At 37.1% G+C, this 14,542-nt stretch overlaps 2 protein-coding genes across 5 annotated transcripts in view; one reads left to right on the forward strand and one right to left on the reverse strand.

The window, feature by feature from the left end:
- Positions 1-728: 728 nt before the first annotated feature.
- Positions 729-6,355, reverse strand: mpc2b (mitochondrial pyruvate carrier 2b). Its single transcript, XM_079254418.1, has 5 exons — positions 6,018-6,355; positions 4,272-4,312; positions 3,813-3,897; positions 3,188-3,299; positions 729-1,811 (listed from the first exon to the last, which is right to left on the reverse strand). Exons 1-5 carry the CDS (start codon positions 6,109-6,111, stop codon positions 1,763-1,765), a joined length of 381 nt encoding a protein of 126 aa, XP_079110544.1. The 5' UTR covers positions 6,112-6,355; the 3' UTR covers positions 729-1,762.
- A 1,169-nt stretch (positions 6,356-7,524) lies between these two features.
- Positions 7,525-14,542, forward strand: part of dcaf6 (ddb1 and cul4 associated factor 6) — a 28,113-nt gene continuing 21,095 nt past the window's right edge. For all 4 annotated transcript variants that reach the window (XM_079253754.1, XM_079253756.1, XM_079253757.1 and 1 more), the window contains exons 1-2: positions 7,525-7,863; positions 13,128-13,189. In XM_079253754.1, coding sequence (XP_079109880.1) covers positions 7,767-7,863; positions 13,128-13,189 — 159 coding nt within the window. In that variant the 5' untranslated portion in view covers positions 7,525-7,766. The remainder of the gene's footprint in view (positions 7,864-13,127; positions 13,190-14,542) is intronic.

Here is a 14,542-nt window from a genome sequence, read left to right on the forward strand (position 1 = left end):
TGAAAATTAATTTCACCACTGAATCTTTCAGTGGTGAAAATTGGACAACAGATTATTATTCATATAATATTATCAGTAAGAATTGTCGTAACTACCCCGTTAAATTTCTTTTGTTGTTCATCTGAAGTTGTACATGATTAGCCTCATAAGTCCCTCAATCATATTTAAAGTTTTCAGTGACAATAATACACAGAGAATCAGTTGTGTTTGGAGAGGAGTTACTCAGATGTCACAATTTGGACAAAGTGACTGGCCAATGATGCTTTGAGGCCTTTTTTTGCCACAATACATAACACCATAGAATTAGAACGAAGGGATCCATATTTAGTCATATCCTCCTGACTACCAGTAAAAAAAAAAAAAAGTAAAAAGTGTAACTACAAATGTCCACTACGGAGGACATTGCTTAAACTTTTAAATATTGTGGTAAAATATAGTTATACTTATCTAAGAAACGATTTAATGTAATCTTTTAATAAAGATGTTCAATGAAAATATAACTACAAAATTTCAAGTAAAAATCAGCATAAAGAAAAGTATTATGCACTTTTGCTCTTCCCATAAAACATGCTTGTTGCAATGGAGGCCATTTTTGTCCTCCACAGAGGACAAATTTGAACTACTGGTAGTCAGCAGGATATGTCAAACTTTCATCCGTCAAACACTTTTTGTTCTTTATAAAGTCATTCAAATCACCAGATAATCATTAAGTCTCTATAAGATGCTCATACTTTTAAGTGTTAGTATTTATTACCATTACATAGCCATTACAGTCATTATGATCAACCCTAAAAGTGCCGTTTGTTCACTCAGCAGATAATACCAATTATTACTAATTAATCAGGGACTTTTACTGTATAAATAATGTGAAGATCTCAAACAAACCATTATTCTTGCACAAAAAATATAAAATATCTTCATAAGAAGAAAAGTTTTAAAAGCAGATTTGATGATTAAGACCTCGTACAGTCTGTACCAGTGTTTCCTCAGTGGCTCGCTACAATAATCAGGTAAAAAGATGCACAGGTTAGATATGTACTATCTATAGTCCTTATATACAACTACAAAATAACAGTATCTACACACAAATTTGACTACAAGAGAATACCTTGTATGATTCATAAGTTAGTATTTGTTCTCCCAAAAATTAAAAGACTTGAAACCACTAAAATGGAAGGAATCATTACATGGTAATCAATAGTGATTTAATGACTGCTGAGGTACACATGCCTGGGCTAGATTCAAATTATAAATAAGTGAATTAAAAGATAAATGTGATGACACCCTTTCTTAAAATAATCACGTTTAACATTCCTTAAACCACCTTCAACACAAAATCCAAGAGTTACAAGTTGTTGGGAAACTTGCTCGAGGTACTGATTGCTACACCTGAAAGGTGGCGATGGAAAAAGCAAAACTTCCCAGCTAGTGCATGAAATAGAAAGCATGACGTTAAATCAAACATTGTACAATCAAGAACTTGCTGAACAAGTAGTACTTGTGCGTTGATGACCATCATTCTTGAGTGTGTTGACTACAGTTAAAAAAAATGTTCTCTTTCTCCTTTTTTTTTTTTTTTAATTTTTCGTACACCCTGAGGAAATCTGATACTTAGAGTGAAAGTGCATATTTCCAGCAGGGACGCCAGGCTTAGTGTGATGGAACAATGGCAATGGTATGGATGTCATGGAGACAGTATGGGATGATGAAGAGATGATGTGAGAGTCTCCCTTTGATTCAGCAGCGGAACGACGGGACGCCCTCAGGACTCCGCAGCCTCCTTAGCCTGTGCCTTCTTATCCTGCTCGTACCTGTCAGGGAACACGAGATAATGGGATACTTTTTAAAAAAAAATTTTTATTTTGATGCATTCTGTCTGTTGTCCAATGCTCACAGACCACAGTTAAAGACACACTGCAGAACTGTTGCCATTTTCCCTGTCATGCGCCCCCTATCGACGGCTAATCCACCTTGTATCCAACCTGACCAGCCAGCAAGAGATGATCTTATTATGACTCCCGTTTGTCTCTTTGTCTCTTTTAATCTTCTTGCATTACTTTGCTGAATCAGCAATGTTTTGTGTTCAAAACAGCCATTTCCTTATCATAGCATGAAGTGAAACTCTGCTGCTACGTGGCGTCCTGGATGTAAAACTTGTATAGTGCGGTTTCTGAGCCTCGGGACTCTGCTGAGCAGCATCGGCTCCAGAAATGCACACAAAAGATGTCACTGTGTCATTGAACAAGTCCGGGATGCAGAGTTTTAAGGTCAGAAAGTTACGTAATGTGTCTTTAATGTGCAAAGTTGTTTTTTAGCCTTAAGATTTGTCTCAGCTAAAATAGACCCTTGCCCTTTCAGCATTACCAGTCAGGTTTTTGTTGCTCGTTGTTTGGAGGTAGTGGTAGTCATATTCACACTCCTTGGAACAGAACCCAGACTAATTATGACCTTATAAAAGACTGTAAATGTTTTTGTTTTCCAAGTATAAGAGAGAATTCCTTTACAGCTATTGTTGTTTAACTCACAATGCATTCTGGGAAGCTGGAATCGCTCTGATCTCTGAACCTTAGAGTGAAATAATTAAACAATACTCCTGTTTGGCTTTTTAACTATAACCTCAAAGTAAGGTGGGAAGGGGGGTGGAGGGTGGAGACTAGTTTGTGGTATTGCTTCAAAAGCTCTTAAAGTTTACAAAGGAGCTCCTATCCGGCAATCTCCTGACATCATCTTACGACCTCAGGTTGTGATAATGAGGGGAAAAGGATCGCCCCAGCAGGTCGAAGCGGAAAGCTACCTTCACTGAACCGGTTCTGCCAGAAGTCTTCCTTTCTTTGAAAAGTGATTTTTATTCTACCCTATAAAACTTTAAAAGGAAAGCCTTTAATTCTTTAATTTTCCTTAAGAAAGATCAGTCATTTCTTGATTTGGAAAAACACTAAATGAAAATTGTTTTTTTTTTACATATTTACCAAAGCTACAGTACACTCGGTCAAACATTAACTCATGGCTGTGGTTTCATATGTTTTGGGGAAATATGTTATCAAGCCACCACTATGCACTCATCTTGCATCTGTTACAGGAAATATTTCTATGTTTAGGATTCTAACATGGTAATTCAGTCAGACAGAAGCCACCACTAAGTCTGCACACTCTGGAATGAATTCCCACCAAACATGCGCTTACACACCTCCAGATCCGGTAAAGCTGGGAGGCTCCTGCGCTGCCAACAAAGAAGTTGACGGCAAAAAGGTTCCAGTTTTTCGGGATAATAACCAGCGAATATCTGGACCAGATGAGCCCTGCAGGGAGAGAATGGTGAAGGTTGCATATGCTGCTGTAAAACTGGGGTTATTTATCAGAACAGAGTCTGTGTTTTGGCAAAAAAGTAACTGATAAGGTTTGTTTGAAGTAACAGATTGCTAAAGAAGATGTTGCAGCTAACCTTTAGCACAGATTGGAGAATTATCTCAGAACATGGGACAGATAAACTTGTACAGTTGAAACATTTACAAAAATTTGGGTACACTCAATTTACAGACATGTTTTTACACCTTCACACCAAAATGTCTGATGCTCTGGAGCTAAATGTGCCATAATTTTAAGTAATGGATGAGGAAGAGCTGAGAATACAAAAAAAAAAAAAAACCAAAATAAAAAACCCAAAACAACAATTTTGACCTGAACAGACACAAAAACAGATGTCTGGCACGTGCCAGAAATGTTGTGCTTCAGGTAATATTTAACTTGACGCCATACAATGAGACTCATTAATGTATTAAACACGTCAGAGTCTGACTGAAACCCCAACTCACCTGTAGCTGTCAACACCCCAGACTGGGAGGTGCTGAGTTTGTCTGCTGGTCGAGTCATATCAGCCAAACCAGCAAAGACAAGACCCTGCAGAGAAGAGACCCCACTGTCTTCACTCAATGACAATATTATTATCTGTACCGATTTTATTTTTCAACCAATTACACACAAACAAACAATTCTGCATAATTTTGTCCTATTATTATTCCTTCCTAATCTTTCTCTGGTTAGAATGAATAATTTTAGATCTTCAGACTTCTTGCAAACTAAAAAGTAAGACAACGCTGATCATTGACTGGACTGACACACAAAGATACACATTTGCAACAAGGGGGTTGATAAGTACATAAAGGCTTATTTAAGGAGGTCAAAAGGCAAAAAAAAAAAAAAAAGCCAAAAAAGTTTAGGACCCTCTGGTGTTTGTGTGTACACAGGTTAACATTGTGTGATACTGCACTTACCCATTTAAACATCGGTGCCCAGAAGAAAACGGTTTTTGGACCTGAAATTAAAAAAAAAAAACAAAAACAAAAAAACATATTAATACCATAAATTTGTCCAATTCTTTCTGGATTTGAGCACAAAAATGTTAAAGATCAATATTAGTAACAACCTCAAAAATGCAGCACTGGCTGGATTTAAATGAGTCCACAACTTGGATTAACCCCTTCATAAGAAATTAAAACCTTCAGTGACTCTTATTTTTCTTCCAGTTTTTGTTATAAGATATATCTGCTATTTTTCATTAAGAAAATAAATCAACAAGAAAGATATCCGCAGCCCTAAACAAATGAACAAATTCTAACTTGACAACTGTGTTTCTAATGTCTTGTTTTAATTTTGTTTAAGATGTAAATATATTTACTTTTTCTTTTTTATGATGCTACCTTTGGACTCCTGAAAAGCCACAATAAACCTGATGTAATCTGGGCTTCAGGTGGTCAACAACACTGCAGTAACACAAACTAGCACCACAATCATAACATAACACCACTGAACATTAGTCGATTAAGCATGTTAGACTGCATATCACTAAGTATTTTCTGACTTTTTCCTTCCCCAGGTGGTTACAATCACACCAAACGTGTTACCTGGGGGGAAAAAACGAAAAATAAGAAAAACACTTGTTGTTCTGGAAACCAGTATTCCCAACCAGTGCAGCAGGATAAACACAAGAGAGAATGGCTGTCACTGCAAATAAACTTTAAGGAAGTTAGCTTCACTCACTGCTCGTGATTCCTTGGTCAAAAAAATGCCCTTGACAAAAAGAGCTTTATTGTCATTTCAAAGACAAAACAAAGACCAAGGTGTCCACACTGACACTAGTTACTCCTTAATCTCAGCTTGCTCCAGTTAATATCTGTGTAAAAGATGCTTCAGGCGCAGTGCAAGATGAACTTAACAAATAAGAGATACACATTCACTTTAACAAGTGCACCAAATGAAAGCAATATATCCTGAGCTGGTAGAGACAAGTTTCCTGTTATGAGGGGTGACGTTGAATGCGGAGCCTTGTATTGGCAAGGGTTTTATTTATGCTACCCTCACTGAAAACTGGATTGACAAAAAACTAATTAGTATGTTTAACCTTGCATTGCAACCTTTTGACAACTAGAGTCTGAAGGAATAAATTAGGCCAAAAGTTGATCTGTTCTAATATGTAATAATTTTATAAACAAAACATAAGCTGATATGGTACATAACCATAAGATCCATTGTGAACTAAATTCTCTAATCTTGCTGACTTGCAACCACCTGAAGTCAGGAAATGCTTTACAGCTTTTACTTGTGTTTGTGCTTCATTTGCACAACTTAACAATTCACAAAACTCACCATCATGAGTTGTGTGGTTTGAAACTTGGAGCACATATAACATTTTTTTAAAACTCTTTCCTCAGCATCAACACAACTTTAACTTGATTATAGCTTTGGTGGACAAAGCTACGAACTTTTCCTACAATATACATTTCTTTACAGACTAAGCAGATTAGATGGGGTTAGCAGATTAGGGTCTCCAGGAGCAGTTCTCTTATATGAAAACAATTACTTTAATGCAATTAAGGCACTCAAATTTGACCAATTTGCTTGTGTTTTCTGTACAAGATGCAGTGCTGACAGATAAACATCAATTCCAACACAGCTGGACAGATTTACATCAGCCGACAACAGTGTCACACACAGCTAATACAGGCTGAACTTCACATTACCTGCAGGGTGGTTGTACAGAGGTCTCAGTTTGGCGGGCAGCATATGCTCGATGCTGTCCAAAATCCTGTGATAGGAGGCTCTGAGCGCAGCCATGATCGCAGATGTTCAGCTGGAAGAGAAGCTACAGAAGCTAGCCTGGAAAATGGTTAGCAAGTGCGATATCTGTCTTCAACAACAGCAGGATTTAATTCACTCTCTCTTCGTGTTGTTTAAAATATAAGACAGGAAGGTTTGAAGTTAGAACAGGATGTTACTGTCCTACTGTCGACCTTCCCCGGGAGGCAGTGTGACCATGCTAGGTATCAGTAGCTTCTCCGCTGACCGACAAGCCGAGGTGACTTTCTCTAAAACGCAACCTTCCGCGTAAGGGGCGGGGTTTAAGCATTTCACGACTCTTATTGGTCCACCTGATAAGAGTCCTGATGTGATTGGCTTACATTGGGGATCGTTAACTTTGTTGCCCGACTCGTCCCAATGAGATGAAAATACTGAGAAAAGGTACACGGTTTTTTAAAAAAATTTTATTTACCCCAGTTTTAGTTAATCTGACAGTTTTGAATTCTTGGGCCATATCTTTGGTCTTCAAAGGCTTCAGGAACAAAATCAAAGCTTATTGTCAAAGAACACTTTCAATAATGTATTAATCATGTGTCAAAGATATATATGAAAGATATGTATGAAATAACTGTAATATTAAAAAACAATAATACCAGTTGTGGCACTTTTGCTCTGTCTTTTCTGGCAATCATATTTACAAAGCATATTGTAAAACATAAGAACAATAATGTTTAAAAGCCTTTCCTGTCTACAAAACTGTATTTGAATAAGTTGGCCTGCATTTGATCCCTAAAAAAGAGGGGTTATTCTCTATAAAAGAGCTGTTATTCCCAAACATTTCCAGCATTATGTTACGCCCATTGGTAAATTAAATGACAGTCAAGGGCAATATGTTTTCGAAAAGGTTTCAGACTTTATCTTTTTCATCTTGTAACCCATCGTATCACTTAATCTTTAATCTCCCTTAAGAAAATAATTTTGATAATAAAACTCTTGAATAACATTCTTTTCCGATTTAATGATGCCACTCAACTGCGAAAACTTTCCATTTTAAAGTAAAAACAGATATGTATAAAGTAGAAGTAGAAACATAAGCTCTTTCTCATCAGTCAATAAACCAGGTGAATTTATTTCGCTCAGCTCCAAGATGAGCCTGTTTGTGAAAATATCTGATCTAAATGCATCGGTAGATGAAAAAACATGGCAGGACTTCTACTTTATTTTTTACTTCTACTTCATACACCTCTGTGTAAATACAATGTCTTTATCAAAACATTAACGCTGTTTTGTGACAAGTCTCCAAGCGTAAACTCCGCCTTTTTCTCCTCACAACCGTTATTAAAACGAGCGCACCTAACCATTCCGCCAAACCCCGCAGTTTCTCGCGTTGCTTGGACACAGCTGACCGCTGTTTGCTGGAGGAAATAAACCAGGCTAGGCTAGCAGGAGGGATATTTAGCAGTCCGGAGAGCTGGGATACAGTCGGGGTGAATTTGGGGGGACAGCGGAGACCGGACGGAGCGAGTCTTTCACGCTCAACTATGCGAACGCTTGGTGCCGCCGTCAGCTAACGCTGCACCGACAGACAGAAAGCGAAGAAATTTGATGGGAAACCAACAGTAGATAAAAGGCGACATCGTCAGGTGAAGGGTTAGCTTAGTTTAAATGTTATTGTCAATTATAACCGACATATGGTCACAATGTCCTGCACTGGCAATCTTGTTTGGGATGTTAATAAACGCTTAATTGGATATAGCAATCCGAACACCATCAGGACCAACTATTTAGGTAAGTAAAAAAGCAACCCTTCTTTATGCTACATGTGTGATAAAAACATGTTAATCTAAGATTCTGCAAACTGTGTTTGTGGTGCAGAATCACATGACCTGGTAGGAAAACTGTGCTCCAAGCCAAATCAAAGTACTTTAGTAGCAGCTTCTCCGACTATGTAAACACAGCAGTCACTGCCTGCATGTTCAGTTTGTCATGATTCAGGAGACGTGTTATTTCAGAGCTGAATCGCTTAACAGATAAGATTAAAGGTTATATATAATCCTTAACAGAGCAGCTTTCTGTCAGAACATAAATAATATTCATTTCCTCCATGCTGATATTCCATTATTTTGCGTTAAAAGGCTGCAGATCAGATTCAGTTTCAGTGCAATCACAGGATCGTTCCATTAATCAATAATCAGAATTGGTTACATCACCATACATGCTTAATTGGACACTGACATATAGCCTCATCAATGTATCATCAATGTAAGCTTCAATCCTGTTATCCAGTGTATTTTCAAGCACTTTTAGCATGCATGAACAGAGTGAGACTGTTCTTCCACTTTCATGTTAAAACTCACTCACAATATGTGCTGTCGCTTACTTTTAATATGGAAAACTTGCAAAGAACACAGAATTAAAATAAATTACACACAAGAAATTTTAAATTCCTGCAGCAACTGCTATTATGAGATATATAGTTGGGCTTAAGTTCTGCATAAAATGCTTTTAAATCATGCTAGACATGTGAGGGTTGTCAGCATTGAGCGTGTGTTCAGATTCAGTGTGATCCTTTGAAAAATAAGAATAGAATATTATGATTTAACACGTAATGCATCACAGTTTTATAGACTGGGAAATCTTTAAGCAAGTATGAAACTGTTATGGCAAGACCTGAAAAAAGTAACTGGCTGTATAGTCAGACAGATTGCAGGATATGTGTAAGAGAAGTTGGATGGATCTTTATGATTGCATGCAGATATTGCCACACCCCAATGTCACAGATTATGTTGAACGTGTCAAACAGAGGCAGTGCTTTCTTGGGTTTTATACAGGAATATATTGACACTATTCAGGGTTTTTTCTTTTCTTTTTTTTTTTTTGCACTGGTTTTCTTTAGTATATTGATTGAATTATGTTCTATCTGCAAGAGGGTGGATCTAAATGAGCAGATACACACAGTGGCTGATTCTCTTATAGCTGAGTGGATGAGATCTGTCAGTTATTTAAAGAAACAGGAAAGTGTCTCAATCTCCAGTTGTAACCATCTTATAACTGATGAAAGGCTCATTGGAAGAAAGTGGACCTTGCTCTTTGTTTGTGTTTGTACTTCATGCCTGTTCTGGGATTCTGCAGGATTCTTTAGTTTATAGACTGTGCCGTATTTTTTTTCTTTCTTTTATTAAATTTTAAGTTATGCTTATTTTCTTTACAGTTTTGACACCAAATTTAAGTCTAAATATCTGTATTTCTGTAAAAAGAATCAGCTCTTTAAGAGTGCTTTTTAAACTGTATTTGATTCATTTGGGTCTTGCAGGGCTGCTGAGTGTATAAATTGTCACAAAAGTAGAAACAACATTTGTTTCTCAAACAGCCTCTATATAAGAGCTGTTATGCATATATTGGCTCCCTGAAGAACTGTCAGCTGGTCTGTTCGGTGTTGGAAAAACTGTTTGATGTGTTTAATGGGAATTCAAAATCTGCCTTGCGATTTGATCGCAAAGTTAAAAAACATCTGAGACTGAACAGTTCAGAAAAGCAGCAACGTAAAACCGAGGACATGGCTGCCTTAAGCTAAAAGTGCCGACATGTTGTTGCAGTGTTGTGTCAAACAGTCGGCACCACACAGCGGTTGAATGAAGAGTTATGAGCCTGTCGAGGTGGAGTCGGTGCCTCAGAGCTTTAGTCAGCGCTGTATTTAGCCTGGTGAGATAAAGTCGGAGCTGTGTTTATGTACATGGTCAGGATGCATTCAGAGATGTGTGGGTCAGCTCCTGAAGGATATATTTAGTTGGAGGTAACAAGATGAGGAGACACCACTTTAAGTTGAGACAAGAAACATCCTAAAAAGTTAAAGCAAAATTCCCATGTCTGGTTAAGTCTATTTGTAGATTTAAAAAAAAAAAAAGTAGTTATAATCTTTTTTTTTTTCATCCCTTTTAATTAATCAAATTTTTAATTTATGATTTTTAAAGTATAATTTTCAATATATCTTTTTATTCTTGTTTTATTGCATGACTAATCATTTTTAATTGGTTTGAGTTTCAGCTGTGTTTTATCAACAAATTAAAGTTTAATTTTCTACAAGGAAAAATAGTATAAACAGGGTGAATAGAGGTTTATCAGTTATTTGCTGAAAAACGACTTTAGAGAAGATTAAAGTCTGAGCTTGAAGAAGACTTAAATAAAACTGTAAATAACCACATTTGTGGCAAAGAAGTCCATGCATTGATCAATTTTCTTTTTAATCCCTAATTGGTGACTTTAGTTGAGGTTAGTTCTTTTTTTTTTCTTTTTTTTTTCTTTTACTGTGGTGGTGTTTTAAATCATCACTCAGGTTTTTTTTTTAATCAGCAATTTTATGCCAGCCGTGGACTGCTGCAAGTCTTGTAAAACTTGTCGGAACAAGTCAAATCTCTCATTTGAATAAACGGCGACAGCAGACTTTCACAATTTAACTGACATATTTGATTCAAAGGAGGAGAAAGATGGCTGCTTTATTGTCACACTTAAAGTATTTCTACCAGGTTTTAATGTAGTATCTCTTAACATTCAAATAGTGTGTAATATAATGATTGTAGCTTTAGCAGTAAGTTTAATTTTTAGCAGGTATTTACAAGTGTGTAAACTATAATCTGGAGACATTGTCCCTAATTTACTTTAACAACAAATCTGTCAAATAGGGCAGAAAATGAATTCATTCTGCAAAATGAATCTTTGTAATATAAATACCAAATTCTGCATGAAGAATTTAGAGATGTATTTGGTCAGAAAAGACCAACTGCCATCTGAAAATCCAAGTTCACAATCATTTCAATTCAGAAATGAAATGACTGGATTTAAATGAATGATGTGGGATCAACATTTGTCGTTTTCCTCTGTTTTTTTTGTTTTTTAGGGTAATTTAAATTTCTAAAACTCAAATCCATGTTCTTTTGGTGATGTTGGATGATATGGATGGAGTAGTAGTCCACATTGTTAACTGTCTTTAAATCCACAGTTCAAAATGCATGTTAAAATGTGCAAAATGACTGTATAGCAAAATCAAAGCTTGAGGCATGCATTAAAGCCTTTTGCGTCATTCAGAAACCCAGTCAGTACTCGCTGTAACAGAGGAAGCTTATCCCAGCATGCTTCAGATGTTTGTCATCACAACGTACAACAAGAACGTCACTGGTAATGGGCTTGATGATGCAAGGCTAGACTTGTTTGACTGGAAGCAGAAGTCCAATGTTGCCTTTCAACCTACAAGAGCATCTCTTACACAGCATGCAAAGTATGCAACCTATGAAGTTGTCACTATCGGGGACAGTTGTTGGTAAAATGCATGGAGACCCTGCCAACCATGGAAAAAGAAGGTAAAATATTGCCAGTATTGTGGGCTACACTGATACCAGTTGCCCAGAGCTGTCAACATCAGATAAAATGCATCTACAAGGCTTAATGGTGACAGTAATGGTGCTACTTCAGCTATGTATCCGTACCGGTCATTTTACCTCTGCTGAAGTCGCCAAAATTAGTGAGTTCTGGTAAAATTTAGTATGTTTTTATCCTAAATGTCAATGCGCCATGCCTGTCAAGAACAATGCATAACACAACAAATACCTCGGTCAAAACGCTATAAACTACTGAAGCATGAAGTTTTACTGTAATATCACCCTGCCTAATATTATGTCATATTCACTTCTGAAACACAATTTTTGCAATTAATCAATTTCTGTCTTCACAGTTGAACAGTTTAAACATTTTCTTTTGATTATTGATTTAGCTTTATTTTTTCCCCCCACCAATCTTTTTACCAGCTGACTCCCAGTGAAATTACAGGCCGCGCTTTAAAGGAGGTCTGTGATCTCAGTGGGAATTCAGTTGGATCAGTATTGAAACACTGGTAGCTCAAGTGATGATCAGAAGTTTTGTCTTGTTCTTCCACTTAGGTGTTGTTAATGTGTCATTTATTAATTCTAGCTGAGAAATTTAGCCCATCTTGGTTGCAGAACGAGCACTGAGCTGTCATATTACAGCACCCGGAGAACAGCAGGTGGTTGAGGGCCTTGCTCACGGGCCCCCAATGATTCACCTTTGTTGCCAGTCTGTAGTTAAGATGCCTTGATTCTGGCTCCTCTAGTTCCAGGTCCACTTCTCTAACCGTTGGTGCACCACTCCCACAGCTACCCTCTTGCTTAAGACTCTCACATTGCACAAATGTACTCTTCATGTAGAGAGTAAATTCTGTTTTTGTTGTTTATTTATTTAAAAAATAGTACAATTATACAGAAAGCACTGTGACTGTTAAGGTAAATCTTAATTTGTTCATACTTTTTAAGATTTAAAGGAGCTGTAAATGTCTGGACCATTACCTAATTGCTATTTCTTTTAGTGTAATAATTTAATTAAAACCCAGAATAATAATGCTAATTTAACACCAACCTGCACTTCAATTAGTTCATTTAAGTTTCTTTATCACACAGGTGTTTATAGGTACAAGTTTCAAACTCCAGTCCTCGATGACCGATACCCTGCAGATCTTTGTTGTCTCCATGCTGACCGAAATTAATAAATAGGTTGATAAGAAGCTGCTGAATCCATTTGATTTGAATCAGGTGTGTTATTAGAGGGGAAACAAAAATCTGCCAGATACTGGCTCTTGAGGACTGTAGTTTGACACCCCGTAGGTGTACTTTGACTAAGAAATCAAAAAAGAATTCACAATATTATCCTCAGTAATAAACTTTTGTGTTCTGCAGAAATAGTCATCATCAATGCGCGCTAAAAACAAAACAAAAACCATTAAAACCTGTGGTTTGAACTGCCTGTCTTGTTTCTTTGTGGTCTCTCTTTTGTTCAAGCTGAGTGTTTGTGCAAACAAGGCATCGATGGCATGAATAATACAACACATGCTACAGACACACGTTACACAATTGTGCTCGGAAGTACTGGGGCACAAATGTGTAATGTGGCATGATGTTCCCTCTCGCATTTCTGCTGTGCTCGAATAAATTTAGTGGATGAAGCTAACACAAACCTTTTGTTAAACGGGCCTATTTTCTGTTCCACAGGTAGAAGAGAGTTTGTCCAGAGGCTTAAACTTGAAGCAACGCTGAATGTGCATGATGGCTGCGTAAGTGTCCGACATTCCTTCATCTTTTTCTTCTTGTGTTGAATCATTTTTATTTCCTGTTGAAACAAAACCCGCCATGTTATTTTTGCTCAGTGTGCACGTGAAGTCGAACACATCTCTGCCTGCAGGTCAGGTGGTTGATACCTCCCAGAAACTTGAAGCTGACAGAGTAGTCACGAATCTTGTCACACTATCAGCCAGAAGCTTGCTGTCCAAAACACCACAACAGATGCGACAAGCCAACAAGGTCCGAGAGAAAAGTAGCTCTGCTTTAGAGAAGTCAGGAATAGAAGTGTTGCTGATGTACTTTTTGCTGAAATGATCTGTTTTGTCCATGTGAAAACCAGCTGAGAGATTCTGAATGAGCATTATTACTTTTTATTTTGAGAAACAAAGAAACAAAAATAGTTCATTGAAGTGGTTTACAATGTTTACTTCAGAAATGTATTCATTTGACACATTTCCTTGAGAACAAGCAGGAATGACTGAACAAGAACTATTGTGAATCGTCGAAGCGTCCCATCAGACAGTGGGTAGACATTAGCAGACAGCAATGCTTGCTCATCTGAAATATGATGAAGAAAATAGTTTATTGATATCTCAGCACTTTTGTTAATTAGGATTATTTGGTTGCCTGATGATGAATGAACATTTATTTGCTTCATCAGGACAGAAACCCAGACTACCAAGCAAGGCAGAAAACACGCTTGTGTTTTTATGTTTTTGTACATTAATGCCAGCCTCTTTATAGATCCCATGTTTGTTTATGTTTCATATGCAAGTGACCAGTTGCAGCAGTGTGGGACAAATGTGACCAGATATTGTCCTAAAATACCATCAATATGTCTGCCGCTGCTTGTCTTTTTACATTTTTGTTTTCACCAATCTATACACTTAGAGGGCCCGTTGCAGAATCCTTCAGTGGTGCGCGACGTAATACATCAGCAGGTAGTTTAACAATTATGCCACCAGGTCCTGCAAGGTTTTAAAAAATCTGGTATAGTCCCAGCACAAGACTAGTTGTATTTAACATTTGTGAACATTAAGTTCCCTTTGATTGTGCTGAGCAGCTGCTTAAGTTTTCATTATGTGGAAGGATTCCTTAGACAACAGTGTTTTCAGAAGATTTTATGTCATGAATTTTACATCAGTTTTTAAAATTTCTCAGGGATCTTTTGAAAGTGAGCTATTGGATATATGCAATTGTTTTCTTCAGACAAACATTTTCTCTGCTGCTCTTAAAACAGCTGTAGTGAAGCCCCTCCTGAAGAACTGTTTGGATCTTAATGTTCTTAGAAATTACAGACCAGTATCAAATTTACCATTATCAGGCAACACTTAGCAGTTTTGGTT

Source organism: Telmatherina bonti (genome assembly GCF_933228915.1).
Source record: "Telmatherina bonti genome assembly, chromosome: 15".
Lineage (NCBI taxonomy): Eukaryota > Metazoa > Chordata > Actinopteri > Atheriniformes > Telmatherinidae > Telmatherina > Telmatherina bonti.

Coding starts and splice junctions, on each gene's coding strand:
- mpc2b (XM_079254418.1), bottom strand. CDS start 6,111: ATGGCTGCGCTCAGAGCCTCCTATCACAGGATTTTGGACAGCATCGAG. Junction 3,898..4,271: donor GGGCACCGATGTTTAAATGG/GTAAGTGCAGTA, acceptor TCTTCTCTGCAG/GGTCTTGTCTTTGCTGGTTT. Junction 1,812..3,187: donor CAGCTTTACCGGATCTGGAG/GTGTGTAAGCGC, acceptor GTTCCCTGACAG/GTACGAGCAGGATAAGAAGG.